The sequence below is a fragment of the Eptatretus burgeri genome, chromosome 2, assembly GCF_056783735.1.
Source record: "Eptatretus burgeri isolate ZD-2024b chromosome 2, Ebu_testis_v1, whole genome shotgun sequence".
NCBI classification, from domain to species: Eukaryota; Metazoa; Chordata; class Myxini; order Myxiniformes; family Myxinidae; genus Eptatretus; species Eptatretus burgeri.
Window position 1 is genome coordinate 7990628 of NC_140962.1, and position 17257 is coordinate 8007884.

The 17257-nt window shown below is 41.0% G+C and overlaps 1 protein-coding gene across 3 annotated transcripts in view; it reads left to right on the plus strand.

Moving 5' to 3' along the window:
- The window catches only part of L2HGDH (L-2-hydroxyglutarate dehydrogenase), a 55709-nt gene that overhangs the window by 20514 nt on the left and 17938 nt on the right, over positions 1 to 17257 (plus strand). The window contains exons 3-9 of one of the 3 annotated variants that reach the window (XM_085862120.1): positions 5012 to 5127; positions 8133 to 8284; positions 9055 to 9186; positions 9798 to 9960; positions 10168 to 10202; positions 12652 to 12819; positions 12933 to 16404. In XM_085862120.1, the coding sequence (XP_085718246.1) occupies positions 5012 to 5127; positions 8133 to 8284; positions 9055 to 9186; positions 9798 to 9960; positions 10168 to 10202; positions 12652 to 12819; positions 12933 to 13313 (1147 nt within the window). In that variant the 3' untranslated portion in view covers positions 13314 to 16404. Of the gene's footprint in view, positions 108 to 5011; positions 5128 to 8132; positions 8285 to 9054; positions 9187 to 9797; positions 9961 to 10167; positions 10203 to 12651; positions 12820 to 12932; positions 16405 to 17257 lie in introns of those variants that run through there. The other 2 variants (XM_085862112.1, XM_085862103.1) reach the window with 2 other exon arrangements.

Genomic DNA, 17257 nt, shown 5'->3' on the forward strand with positions numbered 1-17257 from the left:
TGGTTTAATGTAAAAGAAAATAACGAATCCACAGGAGAAAGTTCAGACGTCGAACGGTTCATCGAAACGAGATCCGACATGCAAGTTCAGCATAATTTCCGAACAAGGTATGAAAGGAATCCGCCATCACGGACTTGCATCAGAGAGTGGTACAAGAGGTTTAAGGAGACTGGAAGTTGTCAGAAACAGAAAAGTACCGGTCAACGAAGCACATGTGCAGCAGACGATGAACGAGTACGTGAATCATTTCAACAAAGTACCAGAAAATCAATTTGATGTGCTTCCAGTGAACTGGGACTACCAACCACCACTGTACACAGGAGTTTGCAGAAAAGACTGAAACTTTATGCCAATAAGGTGCAGATTCTGCAGGAACTCAAACCAAATGATGGACCCAAACACAAGATTTTGCCTTGGAAATCCTCAGTCGCATTGAGGATGACTAAGATTATCTGATAAAGGTCATTTTCACAGACTAAGCTTGCTTTCATGTATCAGGGAAGGTCAACCGGCACAATGTGATGATCTGGAACTCTAAAAAACCCCACATGGTCATTGAACACATAAATGACAGTCCAAAGGTCAATGTGTGGTGTGGCCTTCTCCATGACCGCTTGGTGGATCCGTTTTTCTTTGCGGAGGACACAGTGACATCAACAATTTACATGAACGTGTTGGAAGGATTTGCCTTCCCACAGATTGAAGACCTCCAACCCAATAGCATTTTTCAACAGGATGGTGCTCCCCCTCATTCAGCCTTAGTCGTTCGAGCTATCCTGAATGAAAAAATTCCAGGTTGCTGGATTGGCTGAGACGGACCAACCACCTGGTACTGATGGATGCAAACATGCTGAGCCAAACATGCCAAGAACTCGTATACCGCCATAATGTCCAGCACATGACAAACTGAGCTCATAATGAAGTGTATTGATGGTGTTCATAAAACTTTATGAGTTAATGTACCATAAAAACAAAAGGGTATCGTTGTATCATTTGTGGTTCTACATATATTAACAACCAAACTTTTCCGAGTCTTTTTGGAACACCCTGTACACTACATAATCATAATGGATATATTTGTCTGAATTTGTTCACTAAATGGTTTTAAATGCAAGAAATGCTATTTTAGGGGATGAGATATTTCAATTTGAAAACCTGTAATTAGGGAATTGCTGGATAGCACTAGTAGTCAAGTATCTACGGAGGGTATCTGTGAACCCCCCCCCCCACCCCCGGAGTTCCTTTTATGGTCATATTACACATTTGAGATGTTAACAAAATAAATTCCCGGCACTCTGGCGATATTAAAGATGGCGTCCAAAATGTGTAAAATAATAGAATATGGTATATAGCATCTCAAAAATGTGGCAATTTGGAAAAATAATCATTGGGATTTGGTTCCTGATCATTAGATACTAGTTTCTGACAATTGGACTTTGTTGCCATTTAAGAAAAATCCAAGATGGCGTCAAAAATGGCCGCCAAAATAAGCAAAATCATGGAAAATTATATATAACAGCCAAAAACTGACAAAATTGTAAATTATTCATTGGAATAATGTGTTTCTCATCATTAGTAACTAATACCTAGTGATTGAATTTTGTTGAAATGCTTAAATTCCAAGATGGCATCCAAAATGGCCACCACAATTGGCAAAATCATATAAAATTGTATATAACAGCCTGAAACTAAGAATAATATACAGCAAATTAATACTTTGATTCATTGTAACATATGTTCCTGATTATTAGAAACTAATAGGCCTATGTGGTGATTTGTTTTGTTGCCATCCAAAAAAACCAAAATGGAGTTCAAAATGCTATTAAAAATGGTAAAATCATCGTAAATATCAAATATCAGCTTTAAATAATTATTAATGTAATAATAATTAATAGAGGGACAGAACCATGGAATATTCATCTTGTAATTTTTATCAAGGATGTTTATTATTGTTATCGTACTTAGAATTGAAGATGGCGGACAATTTGAAAGCCAGAAAACACACACCCACACACCACCACACATACCCACCCACACAAACACACCCCGATGCACTTTGAATATTTACATGCACTAAAGTATTATGTGTACTAATCTTTTTATGTGTATTTTTTTCTCTTTCCAAGTTAAATTAGTTAGCTTAAGGCCCGGTCACACCTTGACGTTTTAGCCAGCGATGGCAACGTATTAAAATGTATCTAAAACGCTGGCTTACGTTGAACTTTTGATGTTTTTTTTAAAGATTCGGACGTATTCATAGCGACTTGGTCTTATGTATAACGCATTGGTAATGGACACAGAACGTTTCGTTGTGTTATAGATAACTTATACCAACGAATGCTGAACCTGTTGTCGGCCTACACAACTGATGCCCAACGATAGTCTAACTTAGGCATAGCGCGTTGCACGCATCGCGACGATGTCGTGACGTAGCCTATTAAAAGGCTGACGCACAACGATTCGAATCATAACTGCCGTAGAAATGGAAGTGACAACATCACGGTCACACCTTGGCGATCTTGCCAGCGTATGCCGACCTAAGAAAAATGTGTCTAAAACGTTGTGGCACGTCAAATACGGTATGAGTAAGTTTGGTATACGTGAGTAGAACGCTAAAGTATGCTATCATACGTCGTAGTAAGTAGAGTACATCAAGAAATTTTAAACATGTTCAAAATTTTACGACGTACTCGGCGTATGACACACGTTCCGCATGCGATGGGGATAAGTTTTACACACGATATGTGGACGCTCACACACGTCCACAAAGGCTACTTATAAGCTACTCATAAGTCGAAACACGTCGCGGTAATGTCTTTTTTACGCGAAACTTATTTCTAACTTATGTTTGACGTGCTTTGAACCAATTCTTTACGTAGTCCCAACACACATCGACGTATGTAGACGTATTCCAATGACGTCTTCCGGTCGACAAAAAAAAAATGAATGTGTTTCTAGCTTACAACTGCCATATAAAGACGTGTTCCCAGCGGTTTTGGGAATTGGTATATAAAAATGCTGCTCATAAAAGGGGAACCCAACAGTGTTTTCGAGTTCCTTTTTGAGTCGATGTCCATGTCAGCAGTAAGAGTATCAGTATCAGTATCAGTATTAGTATTAGTATTAGTATTAGTTTGTTCATGTTGGCAGTAGTAGGTGAGTGTGAGGGGGAGGGTGTGGGTTATGATGGATCGTCCTTGCGTCCGCGTGTCCACGGGTAGGTTCATAGGCTGCCACTCAACGATTTAAATGGCTGCATCTCCACGATTGAAAGTAGACGCTTGCGCTCAACAATTGGATTTTTTACACTCAACGACTTTTAAACGGTACCACTCAGCTAGTTTCATTGTTTACAATGAACGATTTAAATTGCTGTCACTCGCCTTTGTTTTTTTTGTTTGTTTGTTTTTTTGACGCTTGGGTTTGGAAATTTGAAACGTTTCTTCTGAACGTGTTAAAACGCTCAAACTCGACTATTTTAAATAGACGCTGCCGATGGACAATTGGAATCATAGCCAAGCTAGACATCGAAGTGTGAACATCCTCGTCATGCCGAAGAAAAGTTTGAAGAATGCTGCAAATAAGTGTCCTGGCCGTGGCCGTGGACGCTGACGCAAGGACGATCCATTATACCGACGTCTTTCAGCCTATGAGTAACTTTAAAGTAACGTCTGTCGATGTGTGGCAACGATCGCGTAACGTGCCAACAACACGTTAATCATAGGTTAGAAATAAGTTTCGGGTACGCTAAACATTACCTCGGCGTGTCTCAACTTATGATTAACTTACAAGTAGCATGTGTTGACGTCTGTCAACGATCGCAGACCGTGCATACAACTTGTGGCCAGCATAGCGGAACGTGTGAGTCATACGCCGGCATACGTCGTGAAATTTCAAGCATGAAAAAATTTGAGGACAACCAAAAAGTACAACGTTTAAAGCCAGCGTACAACGACGTATGGCAGTGTTTTTCAGCGTGCTCTCAATGTTATCAAAACGTACCCATAACGTATTCAACGTGTGCCAGCGTTTTAGAAAAAAAATTCAAAAATCGGCATACGTTGGCTAAAACGTCAAGGTGTGACCGGGCCTTTAGCAAGACTGTAGCTAGTCAAGATCAAGATCAAAGTCAAGATGTCAGACAAGCAAGAAATAGTTTAATGTAATTGTCAAAAGAAAGTTGTTGAAATGGAAAGAAAACGCAAACGGGTACATTGTGTTATTCATATGTCTGGAATAAAGAATGGATCGTTCACATATTTTTCAGACATGACGAATCCAAATGATAGATTGGCACTTCTCAAAAATATACGGGATCGTCGCTTAGTTGAACCACCAGGTTCTTCATATTGAATGACAGATATCTGTCAGGGCATTCCTAATGAGATCCAGGAGAATGAGGGCTATCACCGAGGATGTGACCAAAGATTTACTCTGAACCTACATAGGTTAACAGCTTGTAAACCATCTAACGATCCTAAAGCTCCTGGACCATCTACCAGCCAAGAAGGAACCTGAAAGTGCAAGAAAGCATCAGAAAAGATCATTTTTGAACCTGATTGTATTTTCTGCAATACTGAAGGCTGAAGCCATGTAAAAAGGCAGGCATCGACACATGGGTTTAGTTGTCCAGAGTACACCATGGGAGATTTAACGTCCACCAACTAATGCCATTGTGACAATGACATTGGCCTATTCTATTTCATGCACCTTGAAGTCTGGTTCACGCTGGTGGATCTCCTCATGACCAATCATGCATAACAACATGCTATATAATGATCACAACCATTATGCATAACAATCTGCATAGCACGATGCTTTTCTGCTTGCAGTGGTGAGCTTCAGTGGGCATGATTGAGCATTCTGTTGGTCGGTCATTCAACATCTAATTGCTCTTCCAAGAATGTGAAATTATTGGACCTCAAAGTGTTTGAGGTGAATGTTGCAAATGTAACCATATGGTCCAAGCTCAAAGTTCTTCCTTTCCTTTCTCTTCCCGACTGATGTGCAGCTCTTATGACGTGGCGATTGTGGGTGGTGGAATCGTCGGGTTGGCGTCTGCTCGAGAGCTTCTCTCTCGTTACCAGAACCTCAGCTTTGTCGTGCTGGAAAAGGAGAATGAAATTGGTATGTGTCATTTCTATGGGTTAATCAGGGTTCATTCAAATGTTCTATAAATTGTAGCCAATCACAAAATTATTTCGTCAATAATCGCTTGTGTGATGTAGTTAAACCCCTGGAGTGACCATCAATGAGAATCGTGTGCACTGCTCCTTTGGATGATGACATAGAGGGACATATATTGTGTGGCTAGTCTTCTTAATCTATAAACCAGATGGATGCAATCATAAAACTTCTGAATCTTCTCCATTGTGCTAATTTATTTATTGTCAATCAAAGTTCTTCAAAGCAAAAGCATTTGTGAACAGAGCCAATGGAATCTACAGTATTTATTTTTCTTCTGTCAGTTTAGGATGTGCATGTGGCACAGTCATGGTGGGCCAAATGACCTTTAGCTTTTTTCTTCTTTTTTTTTTTTCCTATTACTTTTTGTGTGCCTCATACCTTGAGAATGTGCCATTAACTACACTACATTATATAATGTTCTCCAAGCTTTCTTCCTTTTAGACAGTGCTCTTAGAGTCCACATTCATGGTGCCCTTTATGCATCCATTATGAAGGTAATCTTGTTCTCATATATGTCAGTGTATGTCTCCTCCATAACTCTAAAAAAAACAATGAAACCAAAGCAGCCTGAAACTTTGCATTGAGTGAAAATTGGGTGTTTGGGTTAATTAAAATACCTCCTTTGAAGATAATTAACGGCCTTATTTAATTATATGCTTTATCAGGTGCATCCTCGGCAACCTTGCTCTTAATGGGGTCTTAAGGCGAATCCTCGGTTACCTCGCTGGGGTTTGAAGCCGTCATGTTTTTCGGCCTGCTCAACAATGCCTTGAGTTGGAACAGGCGCAACGATTTCTTAACAATGAAGTTTTTTTTTCCACTTTCCTCACTCATATTATCGATACTTATGAATCGCTGGGTACATTGTAATGCTTATAAACACCCAGAGATGCCAGCATTCATGGCTTTATGCTTTATTTCATTTCCACACATGCCATAACGTCAAGAATCTCTTCAAGAAAGCCGAATTACAAAATTTAAGCTCCAGATTTGAACTTAGCAGTATTTCCGACTGCTAAGAAAAAAAGTGTTCATTTGTCCAATTCGGACATTGCTTGGGCGTTTCAGGGTGCATGGGTTTATATGACTAATCGGTAATCGCGTGCCAAGCCAGGTGTTCCATTGGAGTGCTTGCTTGAGTGCTTAAGCCACTTGCCAAGTGCTCACCAAACTGCTTGGTTGTTTGTTTCAAAGCCACCAGAAGTATGACATATCACTTTGCTGATGGAAATAGCAATCTTTACATAATTGCTCAATAAATTAAAAAAAAAAACGGAATAAAGTTTAACTTTTCACCCTTTAAAAATCATGTAAATAAATTATTGGAATATAAGCTGCATTTTCTTATCCTTTTCTCACTTGTGTTGCAAGTAGAGCGACCTGCTTTGTGATGCTTTTGAGGGTGGTGTATAATCAGCGTTTTATGAATCTAATTGATATGAGAAACAGGATTTGAATGACACATTATTATAAGTGAAGAAGATGAAGGAAGAGATTTTTCCGCCAGGTTTTATGTAGAACATGGCAGTTAAACAGACAACATTGCCGTTTGGGTGCGTTTTATCGCCCCGGTAATGCCTTGTTACACTGCCTACCCTCCCCTCGTGCTTCCTTCCCTCACTCTTACGTTGCCTTCCCTTACCTTTACACAGCCTTCTCCTCCCCTCATGCTGCATTCCCTTCCCCTCCCCTCACACTGTCCTCCTCCAACCCCCCCTCCACCCCCATGGGCATCTCCCAGCAGTCTCCGCATGCTCATAACGTGCAATTTTAACGTACCCCATTTTGTTGAATCCTGCACCACTCTCCCCCTCCCGTTCTCCACAAGTCCCACTGCCAAACGCAAGTCGACAACCCCTCCCCTCATGCTTACCTCCTCCCAAACCCCCTCCACCTCCCCACTTCCCCCTCTCCTTCTTCACTCCCACCCCTCTCCCAGAGTGTATAGTGATGTTTGGTGAGGTGTTGCTCTCCCCACCCCCTCTTCCTCGCTCTCCCCCCCCCTTTCCTAGCTCCCCTCATTAGCTCCCCACCCCTCCTCCCTCCTTGCTCCCTCCTTGCTCCCTCCTACCTCCTCTCTCTTTCTTTCTCTCCCTTCCCTCTCCCTCCTCCCTCACTCTCCCACCCCTCCCCCTCTTTTAAGGGGACTATTTAGAACAGACAGTTTAGTTTTGAATTTATAATTGCTTCCCCAGAGTGTAGCATGTATGAAGCAGAATCAGAGTGAGCTGACTGGAGGGGTGCAAAGGTCGCTACATGTACGAGCATGCGTGCATGCAGGCAGGCCTTTTCCAGGTAGATAGCTTGGTTTTTAAATGCTCCAACCTGGTTTTATATAGAACACGGTGATTCAAAAGAACATGTTGCTGTTTTGGCATATTTTATTGCTCTTCCCATCCCCCACCCTTCCTCACTCTCCCTCCCTCCTCTCCCTTTCCCTTCAACCTCCTCTCTCTCTCTCTCTCTCTCTCTCTCTCTCTCTCTCTCTCTCTCTCTCTCTCTCTCTCTCTCTCTCTCTCTCTCTCTCTCTCTCTCTCTCTCTCTCACTCTTTTCCTCCCCCTCCTAGTATTGCCCATCAGCAAAGCGACAGGTGGTATTTGCTAGTCAAACAATAATCATAAAATCTAATGTGAACAAAACATTTAGAACTCGGACTCTATTTATTATTATTATTATTATTATTATTATTATTATTATTATTATTATTATCATTTTCCTTGTACAAGTATAATACTTAATTTTTAACTTACTTCCAACTTAAAAAAAAAATTCTCTAATGTGAATATTCCTTCTAACTGGAAGTTTGAATGTATGCACATGTACTATGACCATTTCACTCGATTAATTTATCCAACTTTTATCTCTTTTGTGGAATGTTTTTTTGATTCATATCAGTTGAGATTTATATAATCTAACAAAACGTTTCTTACCCTTCCTCGTCCAGCTTCCCACCAGAGTGGCCACAACAGTGGTGTGATTCATAGTGGTATTTACTATAAGCCTGGTTCGCTGAAGGCTCGCTTGTGTGTCCAAGGAGCAGACCTCGCCTACCAGTATTGCGACAAAAAGAGAATCCCATACAAGCGCTGCGGAAAGGTACTTTTAAAGACAGAAATTGGACGTGGACAATTTGCAGCCATGTCGAGTTATGTTTTCATATACATATTGGTTCCTTTATTTTTTTTTTGTGTTCTGGCATGAGCTTGATGGATTGACAGCCACCTCCTCGAGATGGATATTCATTAACTAGAACAGCACTTGTAGAGTGCATAGTCTCACTTCGCATGCTAATTCTGAACAAAAATACCATCGTTAACTGAACACGCTACTATTATGGCCCATATACATACCTGTATCATCCATGCACCCTATTTTGTCACATACATACCTGTATCATCCATGCACCCTATTTTGTCACATACATTGCCATTATACATAGCTTTATTGATTACTTATTAGGATATTTAATAACCACTTTTGTGCACATTAAAGCTAAATTGGATGGGTTTTTTTTTATCAGTAATTTTTTTTTTGTTGTGTAGTTTTGGAGAAACATGTGTCCTAATTTTTTCCTTTAATCTAATATGGCTGACATACCATGTGACCTCTGATGTCAGAGCTCTGAATAAAATATTCTCCATGGGAAGTCCCTTCTATGTTTAAAGTTTTGTGTCAATCAGACAAGCGGTTGCAGAGAAAAACATTCTTTAAAGCAAAAACATACTCATACACATACACATACACACGGGCGTTGCAATAGTCTCGCATCTCCTTCAGGGCGAGATTAAAAAGGTGTTGCATAACAAGCTCATTTCAAAGTAAAATCTTCCCACCCCCCCTCCCCCTTCCCCAAATGTACATTTCAGCTCATTGTTGCTGTTGAGTCATCTGAAGTCCCAAGACTTGAAGCACTGTTTGAGCGTGGCCAGCAGAACAACGTCAGGGACTTGCGCATGATTGGTCGTGAGGAGATCCATCAGCGTGAACCTTACTGCAAGGTGCATGAAATTGAATTGGCTAATGTCAGTGCCACTATAATGGTTGCCATAAATGATTCCAACATTAATTTATTATTCCACGACAGCAGGGATTCTTTAGAAGGACATGGAAGGAGCACACAAATTATATTTAGTAATACTTCTCAAAGCAAGAGAAAAACATATGAAATTAGACCGAAGAATAACACAAATAACAACAACCGCAGCAACAACAACGAGAAAGCATCCCAAAAAAAACAAACGCACACACACATATACTCACACAATGATAGCTCAACTGCTCTCCACGAGGGATACCATGTGATCATTAATGTCCACCAGCCAATGTTGGTGGACAGGACAGCAGTTTAACATCCATCCGAGGGACGGCACACGCATCGATGAATTACCCTGCCTGTGAAACGCTGGGATGATAGTTTATGCTGGGCTGGGCCGAGGTTCAAATTCAGACTACATAGCTTCGGAGTGAGTGTGCATATCTCCAGGCCATCCTGCTAGCCCTGTTATTGTCCTGAGATTAATAATTCGTCAATGAACACTAAAACGATCATGAGAATAATTTGGCAAAAGCTTGTAGAACCAGGATCTCTATCGCTACTTCCTTTCTTTAGGGTATTCAGGCCCTGGACTCTCCATATACAGGTATTGTGGATTGGAAGGCTGTGGCTCAAAGCTATGGCACGGATTTTGAAGTGATGGGTGGACACATCCGGACTGGCTTCGAGGTTCAGGCATTCAAGGAGACCTCGGAAGGAACTGAGGGCAATGAGGAAGGTGTGATCATTTCCCTTTCATCCCACTCGCTTGTGAAAAATAAATATGCTTCTTTGATTTAAAAAAAAAAATGTTTTTGATTGTTTGATTATTCCAGGCTAACCCCCACACGAGCAGGGAAAATGGTCTTTAAAATGCCTGTTGTGTTGTTTAATTATTCCGATGAATGAATAAATGATTGTGTCTGTGTCTTTTTTTTTTTTGTAGGAATGAAGTTTCCTGTATCTGTACTCAGTGCACAGGTAAATGGATTTTGCTTTCAGGTTTTGCTACATGTTGGTTTCGACATTGCAGCTCCTGTTGGACTTAGTCCGCAATGGGAGCTTATGGACTTGGTTTTGATTTGTTTGTATGTGTGTGCATGCGTGCGTGTGTGCGTGCGTGCGTGCGTCCGCAACCATATCTTGAATATGGATCGATTTTATTCGCACTTGGCACAAAGACAACGCATGATGGGAGACATCATCTCATCATTTTTTTTTGACATCAGATCCAAGATGGCGACTGGTGGCCATTTTAGTTGTAAAAAAAAAACGACGGCCCAATGTCAAACACATCCTCCACCATTTCTCGGACATGCATTCACTGATCTCGTTCAAACTTGGCACACAGATAAAGAATGATGGCTTACATGGCTATATCATTTTTTTTTTTCGTGATCAGATTCAAGATGCTCGACTGTTGGCCATTTTGGTACTTAAATGTGTCCCCAACCATTTCTCAGACATGCATGGTCTGATTTTGTTCAAAATTGGCACAAAGACAGTACATGATGGCGTACATGTGCCACTCACTTTATTTTGCAATCTGCTCAAAGATGGCCGACTGGGAGACTGGCAGCCATTTTAGTTATACATAAAGATGGGCTATCTCTTTACCTACATCCAGCAAAATTACAAAAACATCGGCGGCTATGACATTTTATGTCTTTTTTACTTGTATAAGTGTGCTTTAAAGGATGGGTTGTCAGACATTGACATAACAATTTAGCAATCCAAATATATCTGCATAACCGTAGCATAGTTTATGGCATTCCTTTAATGTTTTGAGTGATCTAAGGCTCATGGTATAGTTAGTATGAGCAAATCCATTACATATACTGTATCACATGTCGATAAAGGATAACAGAAGCCCTCAATGTACTTTTACGTAAATTTCAGGGACATTATTAGACAAATGACAAACACATATGGAATATGGGATTTGAACGTGGGCTTCCCACATCATGAGCCAGGGATGGAAACGCCAAACTGTTGTGTGTAAATATGATGTCTACGTGTGTAGATAACAACTGTACACTATCAACATGTCAAAAACAGTCGGATCCCATGAGATTTCTCCATTCGGTGGAGGTTACGTTGTCGGCCACGAAGAGTGGGGATTATGGTCAATAATAAATTGTTGGAGATCTTGGTATTTTCTTGTGGATCTGTGGCTAATATTATCATGAAGAAAATTGTCACTTCTGTGAAACATGACCTGGAAACTTTTCAACAATGACACCACAGCAAGGACATGTCTTTACTTACCATGTTTGCATTTGCAACACCTCCCACATCTCTGTCCCCCACATTCCACCACCCCCCCCCAACTTACTTCTGCACTCGCAAATGTTGTCATTTCATCCTACCAGCTCTTCCTTATCTCACCTTTTTTCTCGACACTAAAATGTACCCTCATCTATCAATTGTCATGATCTTATTTATTTTGTCTCCCAGAGGTTGTGCCCAAAGACGTATAGACAGTCATATGCACTTATGGTCATGTATTTTAAATAATTTTCAGACATAAAGTGGACTTTGCACAGACCCTTTTCAAAATAGTGGATCCACCCCGAGGTAACATCATAAAGCTATTTTTCAAAGGAACAACAGTACAAAGTAAAACAGCCCTTTTTAGATGCATTATCGGATGTCAATAACTTCAAGTGAAATACCAAAGCGTAATTGGAGAATATATGAAGCTCGAGAAGAGAATGGTTAATTAAAACCAATAAATTGATAAAAACAAGAAGGGTAAGGAGGACGATATTGTATGAAAGCTGGGGAGACGGGAGAAGGGAATAGAAGTTGCGGGTTCGGAAAAAGAGAGAGGGATTGCAGGTAGCAACTATGGCTCGTCTCTGTCACCTGAGCAGTATGCAAAAGAAAATTTGCTTTGTTGACCTGTTGGCATTTTCATTGGAGCACATAACTCGCATTGCATGAATCCCAGGTTGAAATGTGATATATGGTGGTTATTTTCCCTTGTCTAGTAATGTCCTTGTAATTTATGGAATGTATACTGAAGTCTCCTAACGTTGTCATGCGCAATATACGATATAGTACACTCAAGCTCATCCATGAGCAAAATACTATTAGTTAAAACAAAATGAAAGAAAGAAAGTGTGAGAGAGGTTTGAAGAGAGGGTGCGTGTGTTGCTGACTTACTGCATCATCTCCCACTTGATATGGGGTTGGGGTGGGATGTACTGACTTCCGCTAGCAATAGAGGAGGACTCGTTGCACAGTATATTGAGAAAGGGCAGTGACAGATTCACAACATACAACCATCAGTTAATTGATTATTATTGATTAAATGCATTTAGGTTCGGCTGATTTCAGGGTGATTATATAACAGGGTGAAAATGTAATATTGAACAATGGAACAATTTGTGGTCTAGCCTCATGTATCTCAACCTGAGGTGTGCAGGGTGAGACAGTGCGGTGTCGGTACGTACTTGCATGTGGAGGGCTCCATTCGGACCGCCTTGCAGAGAAGTCTGGATGCAGCCGTGAGCCACGCATTGTCCCTTTTCGTGGAGACTACCTGGTGCTTAAGCCAGAGAAGCACTATCTTGTAAATGGAAATATATATCCGGTGAGTATCATTTTCAATGTACATTATGTGCATGGTGCATTTTAAAAATATACAACTGATACACTGACAGTTATCCAAGACATGCCAAAACTGATACCTCTACACGTGGGCAGGTTTCAGGAGATGGAACGGAGACCTACCAGGTATTAAAGTGTGTGTGTGTGTGTGTGTGTGTGTGTGTGTGTGTGTGTGTGTGTGTGTGTGTGTGTGTGTGTGTGTGTGTGTGTGTGTGTGTTTTTACGTGCATAAGAAGGGGTGGAGGCTCTGGTGATATACAGTATACTTGCCAGAAGAACTGCCCCTGTTCAAATCAGTGCTGCCAGCCCAAGCTTGAGAAGGTGGGACTGTGTACCACTGAGAGTACCTGGGAAAAGAGGGGCCTGGAAGTACGCCAGCAGAGAAATGCTTGCATGACCCCGCCAAACATCCATGTAATACTAGATCACAGTCATTCTCATCCCAATGATGATTGTGTGACTTTCTCCCGACACTAAAAATTCCATGATTTGGCACGTGGCCAGAAATGATCTGCAAATTGGATATATAAATGGCTGTGAGCCTCAGCTAGAACATATGCTTGAAGAAGTTCATTGACTACAAATTAAAGATGAGATGATCTGCTCTCTATTAGTTGTTTCAAATTGATGGAGTATATCTTGGCTCTAATTGTTGGTTCTCTGTGCCTTTTATACAAAAGAATGGCTAATCCCAACTGCATTAATATAATGTCAAAATACATATATACAGGGTGTATCAAAACAAGGACAAATGTCTCCAAGAGCCGCGTCCTAAAGGTTTTGTCTTCACCAGAAGAAGAAGAACAAGAACAAGAAGAAGAAAAGAAAAAAACAACAACAACAACTTCCGATATTTCATCACGTGCCTTGACGGAGCCAATAGTGAGACCCGTCATGGACGATCGTCGTTCATGTCGAAAAAATAGTGTATTTACGAAATTACTACACATTAAATGGAGTAATCTTTAAATAGTAACGTGAACTTTTCTAAACTTTAAAGCAAATGTCCAAATATATTTAAAAGTTCATGATAGACGCTCTCAAAAGGCACCGTCAATGCGAGGATGGGTCCAGGTGTTTAGTATTTAAGGAGATTCGGATCCTGTATATAAAAGAGCCGAGTCCTAAAGGTTTTGTCTTCACAAGAAGAACAAGAACAATGCGGTGCTCTCCTCGAGCCAGCGTTCGCTAAAAAGTGGACTATTTGAACCTTTTTAATGTGGAAAAATTACAAAAGGTAGTAAGTTCAGTGATAAATTGATAGAAAGCATACACCATGCCATTTTCAAATCGCTTATTTTACTGCTTGTAATTGACATTTTCAATGTGTGCTCCACCTCTGTTTGATCCTGACTGTGAAATTCTCCACAACTCATCTGCAAGTGGCTGTAATGGTAGCCTGATTGTAGTCCTCTGCCCTCTGCTTCAGAACTTCCAGGGATTGAGGTTTGTTGGTGTAGACTTGACCTTTGGCAGCACCCCAAAGAAAAAAAATTCAATGGATTCCAATCTGGGCTTTGGGGTGCCCACTCATGTGCTGTGCCCAAGCTGATGACACGATCTTCAAACAGCTGGTGGAGCAAATCGATGGTTTTAACCTTCAGTGTGCATTGGGGACACTGTCCTGCATGGACCATGCAAGTCTGAGTTGGTTTGGAGACGGTAGTTGAGCGAGATCAATGTGGAATCGGCGTAAGACCTCGCGGACCACTCACCGTTGGCTGTCACCGTTTTACCATTGGCGTCCTCAAAACAATACGGTCCCAGCATATCCCATCTGGCATTCAGTGCACAGAAGCAAGTGGACTTTGGGGCCGTTGAGAGACAGCTCAGACACTTCTTCAGGAGGCTCAGCACCCCAGAAGATGTTGTTGTGATTGTTGATAGCCCTATTCAAATGGAAATGTGCTTCATCACTGAATCACAAGGAGTTGATCCAATTTGGATACCTTTCCAATCGGTCATTGAACCAATCACACATTACTACTTGGCTGGCCATGTCATTCAGAGTTAGTTTATGCCTTACAGATATGATGTAGAGGTAGAGCTTGAGTTCAGAAGTGAGAATGCGCCACACAGATGAGGCTGAGATCGCCAGTTCTCAGGAATGCCAACAGTGGGATTTCTTCGGACTTTCATTAGCAGAATCTCTCACAAGATCAATGTTCCCATGGTCCTTGGTAACACTTGGCGGGTGGCCACTGTTGCCTTTATTTTGATTTTTCACCCTTCCATGTGCTTGGAAGTGTTCCACAACCACTGAATGCTCCCATTAGAACATTGTCATACTAAAACAGTATCGGCACTGCACCTCCACATAGGATTTTTGTCTCAAACCACAAAGTCACAATTTTCACTTTTTGTTTCACTGTGAACGCTACAGTTGATGTAGAGTGTGACTGACAAGCTTGGTGTTGGGTTGGCGGTTCGGGTGGCTGGCTTGGGATCTTAAGGTCATGAGTTCGAGTCCCTGGCAGCAGTTGAATTAACACCAGGTGATGTTGACGCAGCCTGTAATCCTTCCGACATCGGCGAAATAAGTACCAGTGTACTGGTAATAGGGGCATTGCATCAGTGGCACAGCTGCGCCCTTAGCCAATAATGCTACCCGCAGCCTTGTGCTGCATACAAAGGAGGAGGAGGTCCGACTGACTACTTATTAGAGAAATGGTATAACACCACCACCATAACCTGCAAGAGAGAAGGGTACAACATTAGAAGTGACAGAATATCAGGCTGCTCGAATAGTCCACTTTTTTGAAACACCCCATGCATGCACATCCTCACAACACTCTCTTGATGAAACTTTCTTGAGTGCAAAGATGCCGAGATCAAAATGCCGTCACCAAGCAGAAGAAAAGCGAAGCTGCAGAGTAGTTTCGCCCTCATTGGGGCTGGGCAGGGCAACACATCGTTGTTTCAATGTTCCATCCATTTAGTGACTTTACAGCCTTACGGCTTTCATACGGGCTAATAATGCACCTGAAATGTGATTGGTGAGTTTGCCAGATCAAGTCCCCATTGCAGCTATGCTGCACGATCTGCAACCATGGTGAGCCCCTATAATTGCAAAACTAGTCAATAGCTTAACTTTACATCAACTCGGTGACAGCATTTTGAGCTTGCCATCTTTGTACTGTGAGAGGCCCTTTTGGGGCTGCAGTCATGACGTGATCGTCACGGCGTTCGTCCAGGTCAGAAAACTTCATTAAACATCTTCATATAACTCCCGATCGCAAAAACTAATGGTGATTCCTCTTGGTTGTAATTGGTGTGGTGGAAGACAATGTGTCTATGTGGCAAATGGTACTTGTTGGTTCGAGATTTTGTAGTCATGACGGTATCTTCACGGCATTTGTCAAAGTCAGAGAATGGAAGAATAATCTTCATTGAATAACTCCCGACCGCTAAAAGCAACGGTGATGCCTCTTGGGTGTGATTGGCAGGGCAGAAGACAATGTGCCCGTGTGGTATACGGCACTTGATTCCAGATTGTGCAGCAATAGCTGTGATGGGGCTTTATCTGGTGTCCTCACCAATCACAGGCAGGGAGGGGTGTATCATTAACCCATATAATATATTTTTTTATTTTACATATATATATATATATATATATATATATATATATATATATATATATATATATATATATATATATATATATATATATATATATATATATATATATATATATATATATATATAACAGGAATGTTTCCATTGTGCAATTTATAGTCTGGCAGTTGATGACGTCTAACCCAAAAGCTCTTGTTAGTGACATGCTAGTAGACTTTGTGATCAACCTCACCGCTAATTCAAACAAAAGCCATCTTTAAAACATTGAGAATGACTGGATCTGATTATTTGAATCTTTCACTTCACATCCTAACCGAAAAACTGCAACATTAAGCTGCAAATGCTACTTCAGAGAATTTCCGACTAATGTCTTATCCATCATTGGCTAAAACCGATGTGACATCATGAATTTTCCAGTTAATACAGGACACATAGAAGGAAGCCATCATGACTGCCTCCAAGGAAGTTGGTGGAAGATTTGCTGAAGTTGCATTTACTGCTTAATGGTATCTCTTTGTACTCGGGCAATGAAGCAAAGTGAACATGTTTTTTTAGAAAGTTCAGATCTAGGGATTTTTTTACCTTCTGAAAGTTGACTGTTTCACTTCTATGTGATTTTCATGAATAGATTTTGTGAAATTTAATATGTTGAAGCATTGTTTTAAATTGTTGGCAAAAACAAACATTCATTTCTTCATACCCATCTACAGCAAATGAAGAATTAGTTCTGTGAAACACCTGGATGACAGTCTATAGCTGCACAGAGATAGACAGTTCAGGCCATCCTGCCAGCCCCTGCAAATCTCTATCATGTCTCATTTATTTTCCAAATGACTGTGTGAATG